This window comes from Barbatula barbatula (assembly GCF_947034865.1).
Source record: "Barbatula barbatula genome assembly, chromosome: 23".
Classification (NCBI taxonomy): Eukaryota; Metazoa; Chordata; class Actinopteri; order Cypriniformes; family Nemacheilidae; genus Barbatula; species Barbatula barbatula.
In genome coordinates this window covers 17492787-17516667 of record NC_136786.1, presented here as the reverse complement: position 1 = coordinate 17516667, position 23881 = coordinate 17492787, and the positions used below count along the sequence as shown (strand labels likewise).

Here is a 23881-nt window from a genome sequence, read left to right as displayed (position 1 = left end):
GGAGATCCAAGGTCTCGGAAGGACAGAGACGATGTCATTTAAGGGGAGGCCAAATAGAGTTTCTTATGAGATACAGACGATCAAATGTTATTGCTCTTTTAAGGGTCGGTCAAATGAATTCATGAAACTGTGAACAATCGTGTATGTGTATAAAGCACCAGAAGACTGATGCCTTTAAAGACATTTACAAGTTATTTCCAACTTCATTTAGGAATGCACAGACAATCATTTTTGACTTCACACAGTTGTAACGCCAAACAAAAATGTGATGACAGTAAAGCTCGTAGCAGGCAAATAAACCAGAACTTTTTAACCTTAATGGTGTTACTGACATCAAACTCTTTATTACAGCACTGTGCATATTATGTATGAATTTGATCTCTGAATTTGTGCAACAAGTATTCAGCAAAGCCAACTGAATGTATTTCGTTTTAGTTTTATAAACTGAGAGATGATTGGAAATGATCATCCGTGTTGAAAATAACCTGGAATATTTCTTTAAAGTCGCATGACTGAAATATAGACGGCCAGAATGTACTCATATAAACAACAACAATGCAAGTGACTTATTTATGCCGACATCTTTTTCAATTTTTCAGTACACATGAGGTATCGTGGTGTCTTTCAGAGATTCACAGCAGGACTTTTTCTGACTCGTTCCTTTAACGTTTCGGACATCTACCCACTATCATGTTGGCCATTAAAACAGTGAACGTCTATGTGGCGGAGGTTAAATGGACGGACCCATTACTTTAGTGAAATGACTTGTGATTGTCTTTGCAGATGATTAATTTTTCACAGCGGGGTGAGCCAAGATCCTCAGGGTTCACACGTAGCTTTACTGTGTCCATTATGATGCCCATCGGCCTCTGTGTGAAATTGAGTCACGGCTCATGAATGATCAAACCGATGCTGTTTTTATGCTGCCGGTACAGCGAGTTGACTGTAGTCGAGTTAATATAAGCTTTGATATTTTTGATGTAAGCTTTCAATGTATATTTGAGTTCATATTTGATTTTTCAGAACACTGTGTATTTGCAAATGCACTCATCCAATGCGAGCAATAAACAAAAACATTTTCATGTAGGAATGAAAATACTTTCTGGTGTATTTGGAAGAAAATAAAGAGTTTAGGTACTCAATTTAGTAATTAATTACATTTTATAATCATCATCATCTCTAATAATAATAATAATATTGTATATCATTTATGTATATATATATATGTTAATATTATATTTTAAATATTTATATAAAATATATGTATATAACAATATATTGTAATTAATATTATCATTATTATTAATGTACTTATTAATTAATTACATTTATTTCACTTAAGAAAGTTATTTTTCCACAATTGTTTGGTGATATTTTGTTACGTTTATATTAAGTTATTATAAACATTTCTCTATCAATGCAAAGCAGCAATATGAGAATACATAACAGTTAACAGTGCCCGTAAATAAAGAATCACCCATATACATATGATGAAGAAAAACACATCTCCCGGACTTTAAGTTTAGTCCATTCTGACGTTCAAACACGGATACACACATACACATCCCCAAGTGCTCCCCAGATACACGTTAGCAGTTATATTGTCTGCTTTAAAGCAACCACAACCACACACGGACGAAAGGTAGCTCTGTAGTTGCAGTACAAAACCAACACTTCCACACACACAAAGCGAGGGCAGAGCGAGTCAAAACAACACCAGACAGCATGTGACCACTGCGATTGGTCAGTCAGATTATTGGGATTGGACGGTAAACAGCGTGGATGTCCAGTGTGTCTGCCACACCGGCGACTCAAGGTCACGTGATCTCAGCGAAGGTGATGTGATTCTGTTGAGAGAATGAGACACAGGAGACGAGTTACGATCAGCGAAAACCTGAGATTATTTTAGGCACTTAGACTTTAAGAGTTGACACTGCAAACCCAAACTGTCAGGGAGAAGAGAGAAATCAATGAGAAAGTTATTCAAATACAATACAAGTATGTAGCTATACAATTTCGGTCCTTAAAGAATCGGATGAGTTGATATTGAAATGCAACATTTCTTTTTCAGTCACATAAGTAAAAACAGTGTTCTGTTTTATGTAAACACCCACATATACATATAAATAGGATCTGAAAGGAGATGTTGTTGAATTTAGAAGGATATTATGAAAATGTATAAATAAAACAGGTGGAAATTGAGTGTGTTCATCAGGGATTCGGGAAACAGAACCATCACAAAAAATCATTCCCCAGGTTATACCACCGATTCATAAACTGTGACCTCGACTGGGCATGTGAGACAGCTTTCGCCGAACAAATGATTTATTCGCGGTGATCTCACAGCCTCGGTGATGTAAAGAGACAAAAGCGAGATGTGAATTTTCGTCGCCGCTTTCAACTACATTATGGGTTCTGACAGCGATCTGTCCAGGGGATATTTCAGGAGAAAGCAAAATTGAATAACTATTTTTCATCCAAGAAGCTTCACGGTACATTACTGGATTCAAACTTCATCAACACGGACTTCGTCGCTATGAATAATCGTCACAAGAACATCTCGAATCGGCACCCTTGACAAAACAAGACGTTAGTGTTTGCATCGGTTGAAGAGCCCTTTTATAAAGACTTTTCATCAGACGCATCAATAAACATCTGCAGAACGACCAGCGCGTCACGTACATCGGTTCAGTTGAATAAGCAAACAAGAACATTTAATCCCTCATCTAGATGCAAATCAACATGCAATCTGGGGTACGATCTTTCGTTTGTTTGTTCGCATGTAAAATTATTTAATACATTCTTAGGTTTGTGCTTCTAGCAACATGATTCTAGTATATGAGGGTTTAGTGGCTTCTATTCAAGGTACAGAACTGCTTTTAGAGTTGTTCGGTCATCCAACTCCAACACCAGGTTTCAGTAAATGGATTCTGGAGCTTTGACAGAAAATACAAGGTGTATATGCGCAAAGAATTTTCATTACGTCACGAAAGCGTTGATCATTTAGGAAATGTAAATACTGCCTGATACGAATGATGGCCCATAATGAAAGGGATAAAAATAAACAACAATCCCTTTCAATATTGTGTTAAACAGAATAAACCTTGATACAGAGATAAAAAGTGAATTAAAGTACCAACAAGTACCACGGTCCTACCATGGTTATTTAAAATGGTACATTTAGTAATGACCGAATTTTTGGTTTTACTTACTTTTGGAGTTACATTGCATTAAAGCCACAATATGTACCTTTGGAGCGCTAGATTGTGCACTTTCGAAACAACAATAAAGGCGAAGCTAAATGACATTATGTAGGGGAGTGGAATTATGGGACACGTCGTTTTCACCTTCCAGAGGCTAATGGTGATCGCACATCATGTTCGAAATGAATTGTATTTGTTGTCATTCTAAAGAAGTAGCTTGTAAGAAACGTGGAATGTAATGCTAAGTTAGCCTGTGAATGATATTGAACTTTGTCAATTGATTTGGTAGCGTAATGCTACATAGTTTAATATTTTTAAAACAGTCATACGGCCGTCGTTCAAAAAGAAAACAGCCTTTACGCTTTTTTGGGTTTCCTTTACTCGCCAAAGAGTAACCGTGATCTATAATAACAGAACAACAGTCCCATATGCTGTATAACCATTTCCGCATTCGTGTGTTGCCGTAGTTTCTACAACCGGAAACTGAGGGCCGTGCTGAGCAGCGGATATTAAGTCACTGATATGCGACAGATGCAATGGAGACTAGGGACAAGCCATTATTTTAAATAGGAATTTCTCTGGCTTTGCACAAATGAAATATATATAACGCTGTTCAAGTGATTTTTGAATACTTTACGACAAAATTATTCCATATTGTGGCTTTAATCATACGTTTTATAGCGTGTATAAAATACTGTCCAATCTGATACCACCGCTGTACCAAAAGTACCATCAAAACACATCATGATACAAGAGAATGAAATATGTTACAGGAAGAAGTATAGAAGAAGATCAGATGCAATGAAAATAAAGCTGCACAGGACCGGAGATCTTTCTGCCAAACATGCCAAAGCTCTGGGTAAAACTAACCAAGTTCCCTCTAACCTCGCACTTTTGAGGTTTTTCTCGTTCAGAAGGTGGAACCAAAAACAAATCGATAAAAATAAGTGCTCTCAAATCGCAAACTGTGACTTTCATTCAGTGAACTAACAGTAATATTTATCAAAATTTGGGACCAAAATATTCAAGCACTGTGAGCTTTGACCTTTGACAATACAACCTTTTTACACCACAGACTGAACAAAATGAAGCACTGCTTGGTTAAATTTGTATAATTGTGTACTTCAATTTAACAGCCATTCAACCAAATCAAGTACATACTTTTCTATCAAAGTTATCAGACATTACCCCGATGAATTTGTTCTGACACAGAGTTCTTGTCATATTGTATGACCATCTAATAAAAGAATATGCAAATAAACTGTGATAATGTGAGAAATGTTGAAGGTGTCTGAAGAAATTTTGGCTTGACTGTTGCTTATAACCAATTTGGGTCTAATGGCAAACTGTAAAACAGGTGCATCCAGATACTGGCACTGGATTATTCACTATACTATCATATGTGTAGTATTAACACAACATCAATCATCACGGTTTTTATTATCACGAGTGTCAATATCGAAAAGCCCTTATACGTATATACTACACACATCCAGTGATGTAGCCAGTTGAAGTTATGTTTTGCTCAGAATGAACAAAAATGAGAGGGAACATTGAGTACCCGTAATTGGTTTGTTGGGACTAAATGAAAAAATGGTGTTTTAATGACCCTGTGGTTTACTCCAGAGGTTTGGCAGATGGGCCTCCTCACACAGGTGAGCATACGTTTATTGCCTTGTGCTCTGCAGGTGTCGGAAGCTGCTGTTTTGGCCGGCGATCCAGCTAAAGAAACTCAGGAGACGCTCTTTCAGAGTGCGAGACGACAACTCCTCATCATCCATTCTCAGTTCTGACACCTGAGGGACACACGAAGTGTTTGAAGCATCTTGTTGGCAAGAGCCCTCACGTAGACACCATTAGGACCCCTGAGAGCTCTCTGCGCCTGATTTCATCACTATCGGTCGTGTTTTTTTGTATTGTGTACCTGCGAAGCGATGTACTTTTCCAGCGGACTGTCGACTCTGTGGGAGCTGACCATGGGATTGCTCAGGTGGTCCTGTGGAGGGTCTTCGCTTAGCAGCTGTTTGCCTTTAAAGTTATGGACCACGCACACCACCTGAATATGTGAGAAACATTATAATTATTATTTATAGCAATAACAAAGAACAGACGGACAGAAAGACAAGACACATATATTGATAAAGGCTGATATGGATTTACAGACAGATACTTATGTAGTTCACATCACAGTTTCAAATTCAAGTGTGTATTCCTGCGCCTGTTGCTTAGCTCCCACTTTTCCTGGCGTATGTGAAGTCTGATGCTGGTAAGAAGACGCTCTCCTACACGGCAAACAGGGGCTAAAGTAGGTCACATATTCTGCTGGTGCTTTAAATTCGTTCATTAAATATGCAGCTTCTAGGACGCCATGTAAAAAATCTAAGGACCCATGAGGCAGATATCATTCAGAATGGCATCCTTACGTGAGAAACGGCATGCATTTTTATTTCATATATTGGAGCGCGTCTGTTAGGTGATTGTTTATGCCAGAAAAACAAAGCCTAAATGCTTTCGTAAATCACACACATGCCCAGCATGCATTCACAGCATGAACAATTCTGTTTGACCCTCAACACCAAACAAGATCAAACTGAGAAAATGTGAAAGCATGTACTTCCACTTGCCATGCTTTTGCTTCAATGTTCAGTGTGGTTTCTATAGCATTGCAAGGTCACCTGAACCAAAAAGTTCACTCTTAAGTCTCATATTCATCATCCGGACAAAAATCCCAAATGCTACCGTTTAGTACACTTCCCTCACCAAACTGCACGATTTAAGTTCAATTTGATGAGTTACATGCCAAGTTCAATACTTGGATAATAGAGAATAGATAACTCATGCTTTACAAAAGCATCAGCACTAAACCCCGTCTCCAAATCGACACAGCATCTGAAACACAAATCACCCGCCTCAGATAAATGAACTGCTGAAGTCGATTAAAACATCTTTAAAGAACTCGGTGTGACACTTCATGAGATGAACGTCTTTGAGGGACCACGCAGAAGAACATCTCTTTATCTCGACAGCAACCCAAATAAAGGCTGAAAAGCATTACCCAATGTTTCCGAACACTTTAACTCATTTTCTGACCTTGATGAATGAAATCAGAAGGTGGAAATGTCTCGGCAGAGAATGTTATTCAGAGATTTGAGACGTTTGCAAAATTGTCACCTGAACCGACATGAAGAGTTCAAAGAACAACCGTGAGCTTTATACTCAAATGAATGTGCAGAATTTATTAGAGGACACTGTCTGTGAAAGCGAACGTGATCTAAATTAGATGAACATTTATATCAGAAACAGATCATTATAAATATTGACAGGGTACGTTTGAGCAATGTAGTCGTTTTTTTACTAAATTAAAAATGCATATTAAATAAACATTATGCCGTTAGAGTTGTATCGTGGCAAACTAACCTAGCTTGACAAAATCCTCCGCTCTGGCCGACAACAACACCAAAAGCTTTAAAAAAACTTGATGTACTTACTAGAAAGGTTGCAATGGCCACACCGATGATGAACCCGGCAATGACGTCAGACCAGTGGTTGCGGTATTCAGCCACCCTGTTGATACCCGTGAGGAACGCCAGACACATCAGACCCAGAGACATGACAGGTTTAGCCAGACGAGTTCCTTTGGCTTTTACAGTTAATGTGATGTACATCTGAAAGTAAAGACACGTGAAATAACTAAACTGTGCGTAATTTAAAGAAATAATATCTGCTGTACTTTGACTTTTGCTAGCATCTATTTGCGGCCATGTGACAGTGTTTGCGGACTAACTTGTAAGCTACTTTTGTGATAACCGAAACTAACTTCAGAGAATTGCTTTTGTCGGCATTATGACATCATTCATCTTGAAGACCATCTGCCTTTCGGTTTAACATCCAATGGGTTAAATAAACAAACACAAAATCCATAAGTACACAGTGTACAAACCACTTTTGAGCGAATCTAAGCGTGTAAGTTCTCAGGGCAATGACAACAACCAACACTCTTTTCAATTTGTCCAAAAGGAGACTCTCATTTTGACTTTGTCCTTTACAGCAATGTGTGACAAATAGGTGGTATGTGACATTTCTGTCGACTCACTGTGCAAAGTTTGTGTGGACGCTGAAGGTCAAAAATGATCCGTCATCGTTCCTGTGAAAACATCACGTAAGGATAGCAATTGTACCAGGCTTGAATCTGGGGCCCGGCAGCATCGTCTCTCTGTCTCGCTCTCTTTAGTTTCCAGCTCTGTTTCTTTAAGAATTCAGAGGTCATTGACACAATGTGACCCAGTTTTTCGTCCCGCCGAAGGGAGTCAGGATGAGCAAGCGTTTTTAGTTTGTTAAGTCTGAATATGCATGAGTCTGTGTTTTTGGAGGATGAACCAGACAGAGTTTGTCTCTAAGGAGGCACAGGCTCTTAAAACATTAGCTCTGTTGTATTATTTATTTGCAGTGAACTGTCACATTTCCTGACTTTCAATAGAAAACAGGAATGATAAATTGTGTTATAGATTTTTCAAGTCAACTTTATTTATGCAGCGCTTTTTAAAATGTTAATTGTTACAAAGCAGCTGTAAATGAAACATATTGACTGTAAGCCAAACATAAGTAAAAACAAATACACGTTAAGTTCCTGTGACGAACACATCATTTCAGCCAATAGAAACACCACCTCCTCTGGGCGGGAGCTCTCGTCGCTATCATTTAGTGGAAAAACAAGCCTCTTGTTCAAATGCAGCGGATGTTAGACATTAGCGTTAATAGCGTTGTTAATATGGATATTTCTCTTAAACAAACGCATCGGCTGCTTCAGAAGACCTGTGTTAAGACCACGTAGCCGGGTCGAGCCGTTCTTTGATCGATGGATGCACTTTTTGGAGCTTCAAAAAATTGCCGCCCATATATCGCTTGGAAGTAAAAGTATACATGGTAGTATAACTCCGACTGCATTATTCTTTAAGAAGGAAGCCACGTTCACTTAGGATGCCTTGAGGCTGAGTAAAACATGGGTTATCCCTTTAAAGGATTTAAAGGCACGACATGGAAGCCAAGAACCACCATCCTTTAGGAAGTCCTTTAATTTACGGCGAGCTGTGGATTACCACACTTATACAATGGTCATTTGTCAAGTTAAAGCTCTTATTGATGTTTACGGTGTAATTTTTCATCAGACAGGAGAAAATTATCATAAGATCATTTTAAATATTAATCAAAATGACTGGAACTACCTGTGCATTAAACGCTTTTAATGCACACCTTCCAGCCATACCATAATGCTCAATATGACACGTGTGCATTATATTGTATGTACTACATTTTTGCATCTATCAAAAAAGAATGTCCTCCGTCGATATCTTTTGAACATTGTGTCTCAGGTCAAGGAAAAGGCCTCTGAACTTCACAAGGGCTGCGGAGAGTAAGCTGCCAAAATATCAATTTTACGTAGATATAAGAGATATAATTATATTTACACCATCCCATGGCAAACACTGCCTTTTTACTTGATTTGTGAGAGCCATCCTGCTTTAAAAACATTTATTTAATCCCTTTATCAAAAACGCTTAGTTTGTCAAGACACCTTTTGAAGAATGTAAATCTTATCTCATGGGAGTCTGGCAAAGTTGTGAAAGTTTACTCGACTCGAAGTCTCCTGCCATCTCTTCAGACTTAATTGACCGCCTCATTCTTCACAGGAGCAAAGTGTGTCGATGTGAGACTGTTTCAAGGAGCAGGTGCAATAGATTCACCACGTCTGTGCTGTTTAAAGTTTTACTGAATTTAAGATGTTTTGCTTGTGTATTCCAATGTCAAGGACCTTCATTTTATTCTTTAAAATAAACGCAAGTGTGCTAAAACAAATCTTAACCCAAAGCCTCCATATTCCACAGTTAATTCACATTATCAACCTGATACCAGTGCAGACTAATGTTACTAAATAAATTGAGTTTTTATTATTTTGACGGAAGCTAAAACAATGTGACACATCTTTGATTTGATCTGAGAAGCAAGTTCACAGAGAATCTAAAATTCAAAGCTTCAGCTACACAATAAAGCAAATTCAAAGCAAAAAAAAAGACATTAAGCGGATTTCTCATATTAACGTTCTTGTCGAATCTGTCGAAATGGCGCAAGTCATCGGGACTCGACTTGACAAACTGCCCCCAGACAATATTCTGTCCCCGCGGATGGGGATTTCCTCACGGGACTGGCGCACATCTGGAGCTCGTCGCTGATGAGAGAGAAGATTAAACCAAGCCATATGCTCATCGCTTGATTTTTGGATTCAGTCCTTCACCCGTGTGCAGTGTAAACCAGTGTGGGACGTCTCGCATCATAACAGGGTCATCGCATTTAACAAAACGGCTGTAGAGAGTCTGTACAGCGGTTAAAATGTGGGTGTTAGCCTTTGGCTTGGTTGACAGTAGCTCCTCTCAAAATCATTTATTTACTCTCATGACGTTCAAAACCTGTTTATGACAAATCTTTCTGTGAAACACAAAAGAAGATATTTTGAGAAATGTCTTAGTGGTTTTGTGTGCATACAATGGAAGTCAATGGTGGCCAGTGTTGTATGGCTACCAACGTTCTTCTGAAAATCCTCTTACATCATTTTCTCACTTTACAAACCTGTGTGACTTTCTATCTTCTGCAGAAAACAAAAGTATTCTCATTTTAGGGTCGACTGTTAGGGTCAATTTGTTAAGGTTAAATGCAAGCCTTAATGTTAAAAGAATATCAATGCAATGTTGTCCTTTAAGCAGGACACAAAAAATATACTTGCCATGTTTTTAGCCAATTCTCTTATTTCTTTTCTCAACAGTGGCTTTGTTGAGGGTGACCGCAGCATTCATTGTCAAAATGATCCTTGACTATTTCTCCTGGTCCCTATTAAAGCAAAAACCTCCCTGTCACAAACGCCTGCGTTCAGGCTATCCTACGCATTGTGCCGTATCAGGTTGAGGACAGAATCCAAATGAAGTTTCCGTGACTTTGCATCTGCATTTGAAAAGCAGCCCTGCGTGGTGCCATCGCTCCGGGATGCTTAAGCGTGTTTTGTGAAGATCACTCCAATGCGCTGAGATATACATATTGATGACCCACGCCGGCTATTAAACATGCAAACCTGCTGCATACAATTGAGGAGCAGAATTCTCCTTCATACACCTGCTGAATGTAAAAACAAGCAGATCGACTCAAAACCAGTCTGATGGTTGTCACTCTCCATTTGCTTATTTAAAGGGATAGTTCACTAAAACAATTATTTACTCATTTCTGCGTCATTCCAAACCTGTTTGACTTTCTTTTTTCTGCAGAACACAAAAGAAGATATTTTGAAGAGCACTGGTCACCAAACAACACTGGCCCCATAGACGTCCATTGCACGGACACAAAACCCAATGCTGCATCTATGTAATATTTGCATGCTGAAATATGATTTTTACTATTTTGCCCTTCCTTATTTAGCCTAAATCATTACTCCTCATTAACTGAATGGACAACAGACCTCTGATTTTCAGATGAGAAAGAATAGGATTTATTAAGAATTGATGGATGACTTACAGCCAGATAGACTGCAGCGTACACGCTGAGCGCTGCTTCTTTGGAAGGGAAAGTCTTGCGAGCGCGGAGTATATCGTCCACGTTTCCAGTGCAGGCCTCCTGATGGCTGATGTAGCGCAGCGCCTGCTGGCAGCCCAGGGCTGTGAAGTTTGGTTTACACACCGTGAGGAAATGAGGGGCCAGGTTGCCCGTGACCACCTGACCGGCGTTCACAAAGATGTCTGTGGTGAAGAGGCCAAACAGGTACACACCTGAAAAGAGGAGAGACGGAACATTTTCCTTCATTTATGTAGAAATAGTACATCACAGATAAATGACTTTCAAATACTGGATCACAGATGTGCATTGAAAATTACCAGCTAATAAACCCTGCTTTAGGGATTGTATACATAAACCATCTAAGACTAAATGTAGCTCTTAACAAAACCAGCAAGTCCCCCCAGCTGTCATCGGCTATTAAAGTCTTGCGTTGCTTACAATAATTGAAGCAGTCTTTACGTCTTTTCAAAAACTAGATCACACCACTGCATACAAGAATATAAATTGTCCCTTATGTCATAGATAATGGACTGAAAGTCTTTCTACACTCTCCTTCCGTCTGATATTAAAATTCACGCAAAGGATAATCCCTTAAAGACAGTTTATGAAGGTAGGGCTTAAAACACACATTTGAGAAAATTGGTTCGATTAGACCACAGGCGTGCTTGGCCTGTTTAAGTGGGCTCGGTTCGCACGAAGTGTCCCGAAACCCAAATTTCCTGATGGCACACGACTAAGATGGGATGATCTCCACATTGGCATTCATCCTGTGTCTGAGCTGCGAGGACGCATTATAGGAGCTAATGTTCAGAGCTGATGAGGTATAACCCAAACACACATAATTAAACAGAGTCTTTCTCTCATACTCAACCATAATACCTCTGGGGAAAAGAGCTAAAACGCTCAAATTACACTTGAGCCCTGCTAACCACTGGCTTTACACATTATTAGTGACCAAAATCATATGAATGCTTAAGTGATGGAGCTAATTATAAAAGAATTAGTAAAGTGCTACTTAAAATAATGTAATCTAAAGTTGAACTGCAGGACAACTTCCAGGAAGTACGTAACATACACACTATGTATTCACAGACGTATATAGAGTGAGTAACATTGAGTAAATGCTTCAAGTATTTTTACTCAAATCTTTACTGTCACAACCCATTTTCGTCATAAAAAATGTGCAACTTATGTTTTCATTTATGCACCCAAATGACATTCAGAATCTGTTCATGGCTTTTTCTTCAGTGGACCGCAAAATAAGATATTTTGAGAAATGTCACTGGGGTTTTGAAGTCAACGTGGCCAATGTTGTTCAGTCGTACGGGTTTGGAATGACACAAGGGTGAGTAAATGATGAATAAATGTCATTTTTGGGTAAACTGTACCTGTTACAGACCACTATGTTGGGTTGGCACTTGTTATGTAAATCAATGTCAAATCTGGGTCTTGAAAAACAGCAGTTGAAAGCCTCTAGCTAGAGGAGCCAAGTTATGACAGAAACATCACAAAATAGTTCGCCGCCTGTCTTCTTGCTTCATAATAGAACCTTCTGTTCTGGGATTTTTACAATGACAGATATTAGCCCAAGTACAGGAAGTCATCTTGGTTTCTTTCTTTCTTCCAAAATGGCATGTTCTGCTTGTTTATAATCATCTTTTCAGTTCAACACAATGACAGGCTTGACAAAGATTATAGCCATTGAAAGACTTGTCAACAACAAGTCATTTTACAACAGTTGCCAGAAGAAATCTACCAAAGTGTCCCATGCTATGTTTTCTGGTGTGAATGCAGTTCTTTGGAGGAACATGCATTATTGACTTGTACATTATTATAAATATCTTTAAGTAAATATTTTGTGATTTTTAAGGTCCTATACTTTGGTTTGTGGAATGTCCAACAACAAGTTTAGGTACATACAACTTTCATTTTCTAATAATAGGCAGTTTTTATCACCTCACTTCTTGACTGACTCTCAAATGATTCGTTCTGCGAATCATCCATCTATTCCCCTCCTTTCTGTCAGCCTAATTTGATCTGATTGGTCAGATCAGGGGTCGGCAACCCGTGGCTCTCGGGCCGCATGTGGCTCTATTGCCCCCCTGCTGCGGCTCCCTGCACTCTTTATAAGGCCCTGTTTATGCCTGGCAGTGTTGGGAAAGTTACTCTGAAAAAGTAATTCATTACTAGTAACTAATAACATATTCAATAGTTTTAGATTAACTAGTAATCCAGTTACTTATTACTTTCTATATCCTATATCAACTTCGATTAGTCAAGAATAGACACGAAACGACTCTTAATTCATTCAAATAAATAACATAAAACTACATAAAGTACTCTTATTAACTGACTAAAGTATAACACATGTGAGAAAGATGCATTAATATGTGTATTTTAACACTGATGCCTCGTCTTAAGATGCGTTTGGGTCGATCGGATCACAAGTAGTAGAAAGAGGCACATAACCTGTTTACACCTGCTGCTGTAATCCATCTATTTTGTCCACTTATAACCACTTCTGTCCTGATCTCTTCAAGAAATATCTGAAAAAGCATACACTCCCTGGCTGGTTAAATGTATGTGAACTATCCCTTGTATATAAGTTTAAGAAGCTTTATACATACTGCTATTGCAAATATAAATCCCTTTTCAAATACTTATAAGTACTTCATAAGAATTGACAGCGGTGCAATGCAATGCTCTACAAACCGAGCTCAATAACAGAAATCAATTAAATCCCATAATTCAACAATAAAATGGCTAAAAATTTAATAAATAACATATTGACCGACTGATATTGATCATTTCTATCCTAACAGACACATTTTTGAAAAGTCTCCTGTTTTCTTCATGCTGATCCATCTACATGAACCAAGATGTCTTCGCAGACGCAGATGAGAGAGCTGAACGCGAGCGCACCATGACCCACAGCCATTTTCTAAATTTAATCTCTCATGAAGAACAGCGCCGCGTGAGTCATTATGCAAATAACACAAGCCAGTGACTCCAGGTTATGAAGCAACTGGTCTCATTTGAAGTCTTTCTGTGGAGATTAGCCATCAACCCTAAAACGAATCTAGAGAATCATCAGTCTTCAAAATATTTTCATTTCAAGCAGTATGGCTGGAAATAAACACAACATTTTCTAATCACATTATTTCACAGTGAGACTTAAAGGAATTGACCAAAAATAAAAACTGATATTAACAGTCCTGGATGCAAACGACATTACAGTTTTGCCAACAAACAGAATAATAGTCATGGCACAAAATGTCTTGGCGACTTCAAGACATCATATAAACTATATGTATGATATATATGATGGATCATACTGTATATAATGTGCAACACAACATTAAGTGCCTTATTTAATTCAATATCGCCTTTATTTCATTTCACACTAATGTGCCTTTTTCTAACTTGGTGCATTGGAAAAGTGACTTAAATGTACATCTCTTTAGGTTCAATAGGTTCCGGTTGACATGAGGGTGAGTCAATTTTGAGCAAACGGTCTCCACACATAAAAAACAACACCTTTTTAGCCAAACCCTCCAAAGAGCCCTTGTGAGGAATCAGACAGATCTGATCTCTTCCCGGCACCTTTGACCGACGTTGAAACTTGACAGATGCTGTCAGGTGAAATGAGTTGATCTCCGCACACGCAGGAGGCTTACGAACAATTCCACTTATCTGATTTGGCGTTTAAGACCGCTACAGTCCAGGAGCGTAATTGTTCTTGTTAAATTGCAGCCAGTGTAAAGAATAAATAGGAGATGGAAGTGATTTTCCTCTGGCTAATAATCCATAACGGTACTGTCTCCTTATCTCACTAAAACACTAAGGCATTTGTGGGAGAACATTAGCGAGAAAGAGAAAAATACGCAGAGAATGGAAGTGAGTTACAACACAAAATCTGCTCTCTAATCTGTTAAACTGCTTTAAGAACATGTGACTTGGTTGGAGGAGCTTTACCATCCCGATGCTGTAGGACACGTGAGGTTACACAGGTCACACAAAATACCTGTAACTCGTATAAAAGCCACTTTTGTATTTAACAAACTCAGATTCGATTGACCTTAAGCTTCAGGAACCTGATTCTAACCTAAAATCTAAAGGTTTCAACTGCAACCACTTAAGCTCTCTCTGTGGAGAGGGACAAACCACTTCCATGTCATTCCCACGGTTTAACTGTAAATTGAATGTCAGGGCTGAAAGCACAGAGTTCCATAAAATGATCCATAAAACGCAGCGAGTTGACATACCGAGGAAACGAAAAGTTCTCCTCACTAAAGGATTCAGGTAGCAGCAGTCTCCCGTCACGATGGTCTTCTCCCGAGTGTCAAGGTCTTTTGATGTGTACTGTATCAAGAACAGTGCTGTTTCGGTCACGGTTATCTGAAACAGAACACAAAACGATGCTCATACGTCAAAAATAATGTCAGCAATTACATTTTCACATTTTCTTAAAGTCCCCCCGTGGTCGATAATTTTATCCCTTAAAAGTAGTCGTTAACCATCAAAATGATCAATTTAACATCCGTATACGCCATCTTTGCATATTTATGCCTCAAACTGCTGATCCACAGGGGTCAAATGAGTCGATGTGACATCATTCACCGGAGCTGTTTCGAACTGCATATTTTAAACTGTGTTTGGTAAACTGCAGGGCATAGCCGCCAAGACTGCGTCTTAACAACTAGTCTCACTGACTAGCAATTAGTTAGGACTTATCAGTCTTACTTTTCATATTTCACTTAGCCCAATCTTCCTTTTTATGTAACCGATTTAAAAAGGTTATAACTAGTCTTGAAGAAAACAATAAGTTAGTTAGTAACGTCTAAGACTAGTCTAAGCAGTTTGTGCCACTGGCCCCGATTTTATGCAGAAAATACTCAGCAATGGTTTAAAATGATACATTTATACATGGTTTTCTTAAAGCATATTAAAAACACAGGATAAACTTATAAACAACATTAAAAACTAAAATACATTTTAAGACAAAACTGTTGCTATGTGGTAAGCATCTATGGTGTGGTTCTCTGTTTTATAACTTATAACTTAGAGAGATAGTTCACCGAAAAACATTTAAAACCTGTATGACTCTTTCTTCTTTGTAACACAAAAGAATATATTTTGATAAATGTCTTGGTCCATGCAATGAAAGTCGGGGGGGGGGTTGTTCGGTTACCAGCGTTCTTCTATTTGTGTTCTGCAGAAGAAAGAAAATCATTGATGTTTGGAATAACATGAAGGTGAGTAAATAAAGAGCTATTTTTGGGTGAACTATCCCTTTAACAGTTTGAGAACAAGCATCCAGCTATAGCAGCCTACTGGAAGATCAGTGGGGTTTACACAGCGAGTTCACATTGCTGACACAGGTGTTAGGTGTTTGCAGGTACAGAATAAAGAAACTGTCTTTGATTTTCTGTGGCTTTAGAGTTTTGCCAAAGACGCAGCGGAATGCTTTTTCTGTCTGAAGCATCTAGAACGGATGTTAACAGACGGGAGATTTAGACAGACAGGTGATATTGATACAGAATGTGGTTTGAGACGGGATTTTAGACGGACGGTATATGTTACAAAAAGAAAGCATTCCTGCTGCGTGCCAAATCGAAAAAAGTACCGGTTCGTGAAAAGCTACAAATGAGACCTTATATTTAGTTGCCAATGGAAACCAGGGAGAGACATAAAGTAGAGAGAGAAAGAGTTCAGAAAGAAGGAAAAAGAGAAACGATGGATTCAAACCTAACAGTTTCTTCCCAATTTCTATCCCGTAAACACGCTATAAGCAAAACAAGTTGAAGCAAGATCACAGGGTCGATCCTCAGGCATTCTGATCATTTGTAAATGTATAGATTAAATGCAATTTAAATTACTCAATACAAATTAAAGACATTTTTCACACATATTAAAGCTACAATCTCAATCTTTACATAATGTAAAAAGGATTTTATTTAGAAAACTGTAAATCACAAAAGAATGATTTTAGCTGGGTTTGCACAGCTAGAAATATAAAAATAATCGCCACTTAAAGTGAAAACGAATATTCTTTTATCATGTATTTCACAGAACACAAGAGAAGATGTTTTGAAGACAGCAGCACCCGTATACTTCCATTGTATGGACACAAAACCAATGCAAGTCAATGGGTGCCGGCGCTGTTTGGTTACCAACATTCTTGTAAATATCTTCTTTTGTGTTTCCTTGGAAACTCTCATACAGGTTTGAAATGACCAGAGGGTGAGTAAATGATGACAGAATTAAAATACTGGGGTGAACTATCACTTTAAACACCACGGCTATCCAACAATGTTCATGACGTGGCCGCCCCTTTCTCTAACCCTGTTAGTGAGGGTGACAGAGGTGCAAAGACCTTGAGGGTTCTTCCGGTTCTGTCAGTGTGATTTATGAGATTTTCAGGGTTTGGCTTTCGGGCTTCACCAGGAACGATCATCTACCACCAAAAGCCGAGAGACTTCATCTCAAATTCTCATACACACGGCACACAAAAATGAGTACGAGGAAGAGCACAGAAGTTTAGAGGCTCTCTCTGCCCTCCATCCTCACATCAAAACAGCAGAACAACTGCCCAAGGCCTCACACATACACACACACTACAGAGGAATCTAGGTTATGAGCATCCAACTGCAGAATTAAACATAATAGGATGAGAAAGGAGACGACAAATGGAAACAACGTATCTGAATGCAAAAGAGTTTACAGCTCCATCTAAAGAGATGAGACCTCGCCGCTCCACAAAAACATTTAGCTTTCCTTATACGTGACAAGCTAAGATCTGTTACTCTACAATTATAATCACAATTTAATTATACTGTATAGGCTGAGCAAATGTTTTGATATTTTGCAGGCCTACGTGAAACTAGAAAACAAGGCCAGATGATCTTGGTTTGACAATGTAGATGTTTGTTTGTACTCTATTATTGAACAGTTCATACTTTTCATTGCCCATTGTGTCTAACAAAATGTATTTTTCTTCGGTTAAAGATATGCAAATTCTAAAATAGCAGGAGATTCTAATCTTTCAAAACAGATCTCCATGATCCTCTCCGTTCCTGGCGATGCTCCTCATTAGACCATTGAAGATGTTCGGAGAAATCCGATTTGCATGAAGTCATAAATATATAAAAACCACTGAGACAAAAATGTGACAGATTTAAACGCCACCAAATCTCAGGATAATGTGTGCGGCATAATCCCTAAAAACATGGAATTATGAGCAAATTCTTGTCAAGGTCTTCTAAGAGGAACGACTTTTGAAGTCCTCAGATATAATGTATTCATTTCTTGACAGCACTATATATTATATAATCAAACGAAAGAGTTAATAGTTGTGCCATTAACATTGTACATAATGTTTTTAAACAAAGCTTACTACTACTCTTCTGCAATATCCATTAGATATACTGAACACTATTTAACTAGTATTAAATTTTTTTCCAAGCATTAAAAACCCATGAACTGTTATTATCGAATGTGCTTAACTTGGGGGTAATAAGTTAAACGAAACAATTAGTTATCAAAAAAAGAAAAGTTCATATTCATTTCAATGCAGCATTTATTTTTACGGGACCAAAATGCTGGTAAAGCAGCTCCTACAATATAGCGCCATGTACTTTTTCTTCTCCTCCATCCAAGTCTTTTTACTTAACTTACTGCATATTAAAATTATCAGCACATCACACCAGGAGGATTGCGTACCTCTAACATCTGTCATTTATTGAGCGACACACAATAAGTCCTTCTTGACATCCCCGGCACATACTGCTTGAACAAACCCGGCACTTTCATCACATTTAAGTTTGAACAAGTTTCAGCCCGGAAACAGAATTTCAAGTCAAAAATCAACAGAACGAAAAGAAACTTTGCAGAAACTGGATGTTTGTTACCGATAGTTTGGGCCTATAAATGATTAATGAGCAAATAAACAAGCTCAGGAATAAATCCATACAATAATACTGCATCGGTGAAATTAACAAAGTACCATAAATATTAAACATTTACATTTTATGAAACTGCATTTTGCATTATACTTGTACTAAATAGTGTTTACATCCTTATCACAATAAAATGATTCACTGTTATGAGCTCACATACAGGATGAGATCACAAAATGAATTACCAACATTCAGATTATCATGCTTCTCTTCTCAAAGCCAATGCTTTCTCATATGTGCTGCCTCGCAGGTGTTCCTTTTGAACCCAGGTTAACTACTAGTCCAAACAGCAATACATCTTCATTGGCAAGGTGTTAAAAAGGTACAGAGGCGAAACAAATGACTGCACAGTACACTGCTCACGAGTCAGTTGATTCATAGGCTCTATAGAACACAAATAGATTTGGGAACCACACCGATGCATTTAGTAAGTGACTTCACTTCTTAAGAGACTAAATAATGATGCTTAAACAGCTTTCACTGTCAATAACCAACCAAACCAATAAGATGCAGTTTAGTATTGATGAGTTTGTGAAGTGGACGGGTTTAAACAATTACATGAATCCATACGCACCTAAACAGATCACAGATACGTGTTTGAAGGTTATTAGTTATTATGTTAAAGTGTAATCCAAAATGTACAGAAAGACATTCAAAGACTACCGAGGTTGATCCGTCACATGACTTCGTGTAAAAGCACACGGCTGCTACCGATGTCTATATTTTACATCCTATATCATTTCACGAGTTCGCCCTCGCCGATAAACAGCTCCTTGTTGGGATAGATGGTAAAGCCTGGGAATGCAGGTTATGCGTATTTGGCGTGTTGTACAGGGAGTGGGCTCCAAGCTCGCCGGATCTATCCGAACCCGGAGCACTCTACCCTGCTCAGAGCAAGTGCTCCGGGCTCGGAACCGGCTCGAGCCCCCGAGGGTCCTGCGGGACTTAGAGAAAACGAGAGGCGCTGGGGTGGAGGAGGGATGCTTATCTGGCAAGATGCAACAGGTAAGATTGTTTGTCTATTTATGATAGAGCTTGCTGGAGCTGATAGGGTAGATACGCTGATTGCTGATGGTGAACCAGCCTAGATCATTAAGTAGAGATTGCGTGCTCGGCTGATAGGTGATTGCTGCTGATGGAACATCGGGCTGATTTATATGCTTAGGTTCCTCCCGAACTTTGTTAATAAAACATAATATACGTGTGAGAGTATACGTGTAAAGAATATATATAAAAAACTCTTCGTCATCAAATTAAGACCAAAAAATCATTTGCTGGCAAATCAATGTTAATCTAACAACCTCATGTCAAAACTATTGGCATAATGTATACGGCACCATGTACATCATTAAATATCTTAGTAAAATGATAGTACACAATTTCTTTCATTATAATCGCTGATGAAGTACAAGGCTTGTTTGGTTTAGGCACCGATCTACAAAATGTAGTCCTTATCCGAAGACTTATCTGTAATAAATAGGATTTCATGTTGTAATCCTTTTCAAATGAAGATATGATGCCCTGTTATCAGTTCTCCAACTGATATCACAAAACTCTCTCATTATTAATCGCATCTCAACACATCCGTGTCCATTCTGCGAATACCATCTCAGCTCCATATTTCTGTATCTTTACTGCAAGGCTTTCAGACTATAACTCCAAGTTTGTTTTCAGTTGAGTTTATAAGATGTACTTTGCGGAGATAGAGTTCATCTATCTTTGCGAAAGCATTAACAAGGTCAGAGTTTTTCGATGTGCCTGTTAGATTGTCTAGAAAACAAAATCCAATATCAGTCTCATCCACTCTGCTCGGAAAGGTGTCATGGAAAAATAACAACCTAGCTGTCCTGTAGCAACACATACGGTGAACTGCTGTCAGTGTTTTGAACGAGAAACACATCATCTATTAGAGTCTGGTATCACTGCAGTTTGTTTGAATAAACTACAAGTTCCATTTGTTTTTCTTTTTTTCAGATTTGTCATTTGTGATAATAAGACCATTCCAGTGCCGGCAAAAACAAGACAAAGGCATAAAGTCTGGTCCACATGCAACACCTTCTGGCCAAGAAGGAGCCATTTAGTTGGCAGAAACTAAAAAACGAATTACTTCTGTAGGGGCGGGTAAATCTAAATCTGGTTTATGTGCTGCTTTGATACGAACAAAACATCATATTTTTCATGTATTCAATTATATGAGGTTTTGAGGAGATTTTTCAAATCTTGATTCTGCTACAGACAAGAATAATTCCTCAAATTGTGAAGCTTATTGAGAAGTGTGCTATACTTCCATATTTTGATGCATTTCCGAGCGAAATGGTATTTCGAATGAGAAAAATAGTGGGCGAGGCTTATGTATTTTTCTGCAATTAGATAGGATGTATAAAAACAGCCGTGGCATTTCGAAAAGTAACTAGTAGCATGTTGGCAGTTAGAAGGGGAGGGGTTAATAAGTGCTCCGCCCAAGTCGTCTACTATTCGTTATTTAAGATTGATAGCCACTAAAGGACGGAAGTGCATTTTCAGATTTTAGCTAAAGATTATGAGGGCACATGAATTTATGAAAGAGAATGATCCACATTTACAAACTATTTACAAAAAAAGCTGCAATATTTTATGGAGTTTTTTATTTCACTGGGACTTTAAAATGTACATTATACTATACATTTGTATCTGAGTATGTGCAATCCCTGGGATCAAAGCCATGCTCTAACCACAGAGCTTCAGGAGATCGAATCAATAGATAACCATCTAACAACCATCTATCAACATTCTAGAAACCTGAAAGCACCCTAACAACCATATACAGTAGCAATGCTCGGACAATATCTCAAAACTTAGCAATGCCATGGCAACCACAGAGAACACTCTAGCATCACTGTACGCTATGCACAAGGACCACTCACATTGTGACTCACATTCGCTTCGTCTCTCTTATCACTAATCAAACTTATCAAAACACTTAAAGGCACAGCTCCCCCAAAAAGGACAATTCTCTCGATTTATTCCCCGAACCTGTATGATTTTCTTTCTTCTACAGGACACAAAAGAAGATATTTTGAATACTGACCCCTATTGACTTCCACTATATGGACACAAAACCACAGAGACATTTTTCAAAATATCTTCTTTTCTGTTCCACAGTAGATTCATATACAGGTTTGGAACGACATAAGATCAAATAAATGATGACACAATGGACATTTTTAGGTAGATTATGTCATTACATTAAAATAGAGATCTAGTTCCCATTCAAAACGCATCCTCATATCTGTTTCCATTCATCGTCAAACGATATAAGGTTGATACAGATCCAAACAGACGACCGAGAGCGCTGCAGAGGTCCAGCTTTGCGGTCCTTCAGACTGAGTCACCCGCCTGTGATGAGATAATGTGGGCTGGAGAACATAAAATTACAGACAGCGAGCCGTGAGATGTTTATACTCACAGTTTGCTATTCTCGCTCATGTTTCCAATAAACAAGCTTTATTCAACAGCTATGAAGTTAACAGTGAATAGTCAAGCCAAGACATCCAGTGTGGAGCGGCATCTGCTGTGATCTAACATCAAAGGCACAGTTTTGAGACGGATACGGAGAGAGAGGGGTTTTCATGATAAGCAGAATTCATTTATACACGCATAGAAAATGAATCTCGTTACGCTTAGGGAAGAACAAACAAATGCAAAATACACATTTAGACAGTTATTCATGCATAGAAATGAGAGTGATTCATACTAAGGTCAATGGGCAGGTTTGTGAAATCTGCAGCTGCCTGGCATGATTTGGTTTTGTCCACATGTGCAAATGTAAGTGAAGGATGTGTTGGCTAAAGGGAATTATGACTCACGCACAGCCTGCCAACAACACAAAACTGTTGCACATATTACATGATCTACTGTAAGCAATTACTTAACAAATTAAGCCATCACAACAAAATCTCTTTCGAATGTGTATATCTTCTAACATCGAAAGTGTTTTGGGGGAAAACCTTTCAAATGCACCTCTATTGTTTATGCAATCATTCATTATGTAATGAATGAAATACCTTAAAATATTATATATATATAAATGAATGAATGAATGAATGAATATCAAGAAATCAAAGTCATTTTTAACGACTGATTCTTTATGTTAAATAACATTATACGATCCTTTTCAAGTAATATTTAAAAATAAATATCAATGAATTTATCAATCCATGTCATCAATGTAACACACTTGACAAATAATACAATACAATTGTATTGTACTGTTGCTCTTTTATTGGATAAAAGCGTCTGCTAAATGACTAAATGTAAATGTAAATCACACATTTTCTGTGTACCACCTAATGCATCTCCATTCTCAATCATTTAAAACTTGAAGACATTCAGATAACAATTCATGACAAAAGGATATCAAGTCATGTCTTTACATTTTTGTAACTTTTACCCATAATCTTAAAAAACTGGCCCCTTTGCCACGTGATCAATTCATTTATCAATCACCGTTTGCATTTGTTAATCAGAAAATCAATGCAAAATCACATATCATCATTATCAAATATGACGTATAAATACTATTCGGTCACTTATTACTGATCAACAATGAATATCAATGATGGATAATCCCTCTCTTCGTCTCTCAGTAACTCACCACCAGTGTGGGCACTCCGGTGACCAGCGCGTACAGCAGCACCGGCGGGACCGCGCTCGCGTCCTCCGGCCCGAGGTAGGGTTTCGTGTACGCGGTCTCGTAGCAGAAGAACCCCTGCACGTGCACGTTGAAGGTGTCCGTGTACTCGAAGTAATATGCCAGCATGACCGTGCCCGCCATGATCACCAGCTGGAAATAAAGCATGGTCGTCAGATATCGGGGCAGGAACATCTGCTGCTTTCGATGAAGTCCGGTGCCCGTTACGGTTCGCGCATCTCGCCCGGAGCGCACGCGAGGTTGGCACGCGTTCGCGTGGCACTGCGCTCGAGCCGGACTGAGAAAGCGCGATGCGTGCCCGTCTGTGAGGCGCGCTCCCGCGTATTATCATCATCCGCTAGGAAGGGTTAAAGCTTGAGAGAGAGAGAGAGAGAGAGAGAGAGAGAGAGAGAGATCCCGACCACTTCATGGCAGTAAACTTTCATGTCCATTCGGAC

At 38.6% G+C, this 23881-nt stretch overlaps 1 protein-coding gene across 2 annotated transcripts in view; it reads right to left on the bottom strand.

Annotated features, from left to right (window-relative positions):
- Nucleotides 1–1366: 1366 nt before the first annotated feature.
- Nucleotides 1367–23881, bottom strand: part of plppr5b (phospholipid phosphatase related 5b) — a 30182-nt gene continuing 7667 nt past the window's right edge. The window contains exons 1-6 of one of the 2 annotated variants that reach the window (XM_079487695.1): nt 23388–23738; nt 15062–15194; nt 10758–11008; nt 6692–6868; nt 5128–5259; nt 1367–1847 (exon numbers count right to left, since the gene is read on the bottom strand). In XM_079487695.1, the coding sequence (XP_079343821.1) occupies nt 1818–1847; nt 5128–5259; nt 6692–6868; nt 10758–11008; nt 15062–15194; nt 23388–23618 (954 nt within the window). In that variant the 5' untranslated portion in view covers nt 23619–23738 and the 3' untranslated portion in view covers nt 1367–1817. Of the gene's footprint in view, nt 1848–5127; nt 5260–6691; nt 6869–10757; nt 11009–15061; nt 15195–23387; nt 23739–23881 lie in introns of those variants that run through there. The other variant, XM_079487696.1, reaches the window with a different exon arrangement.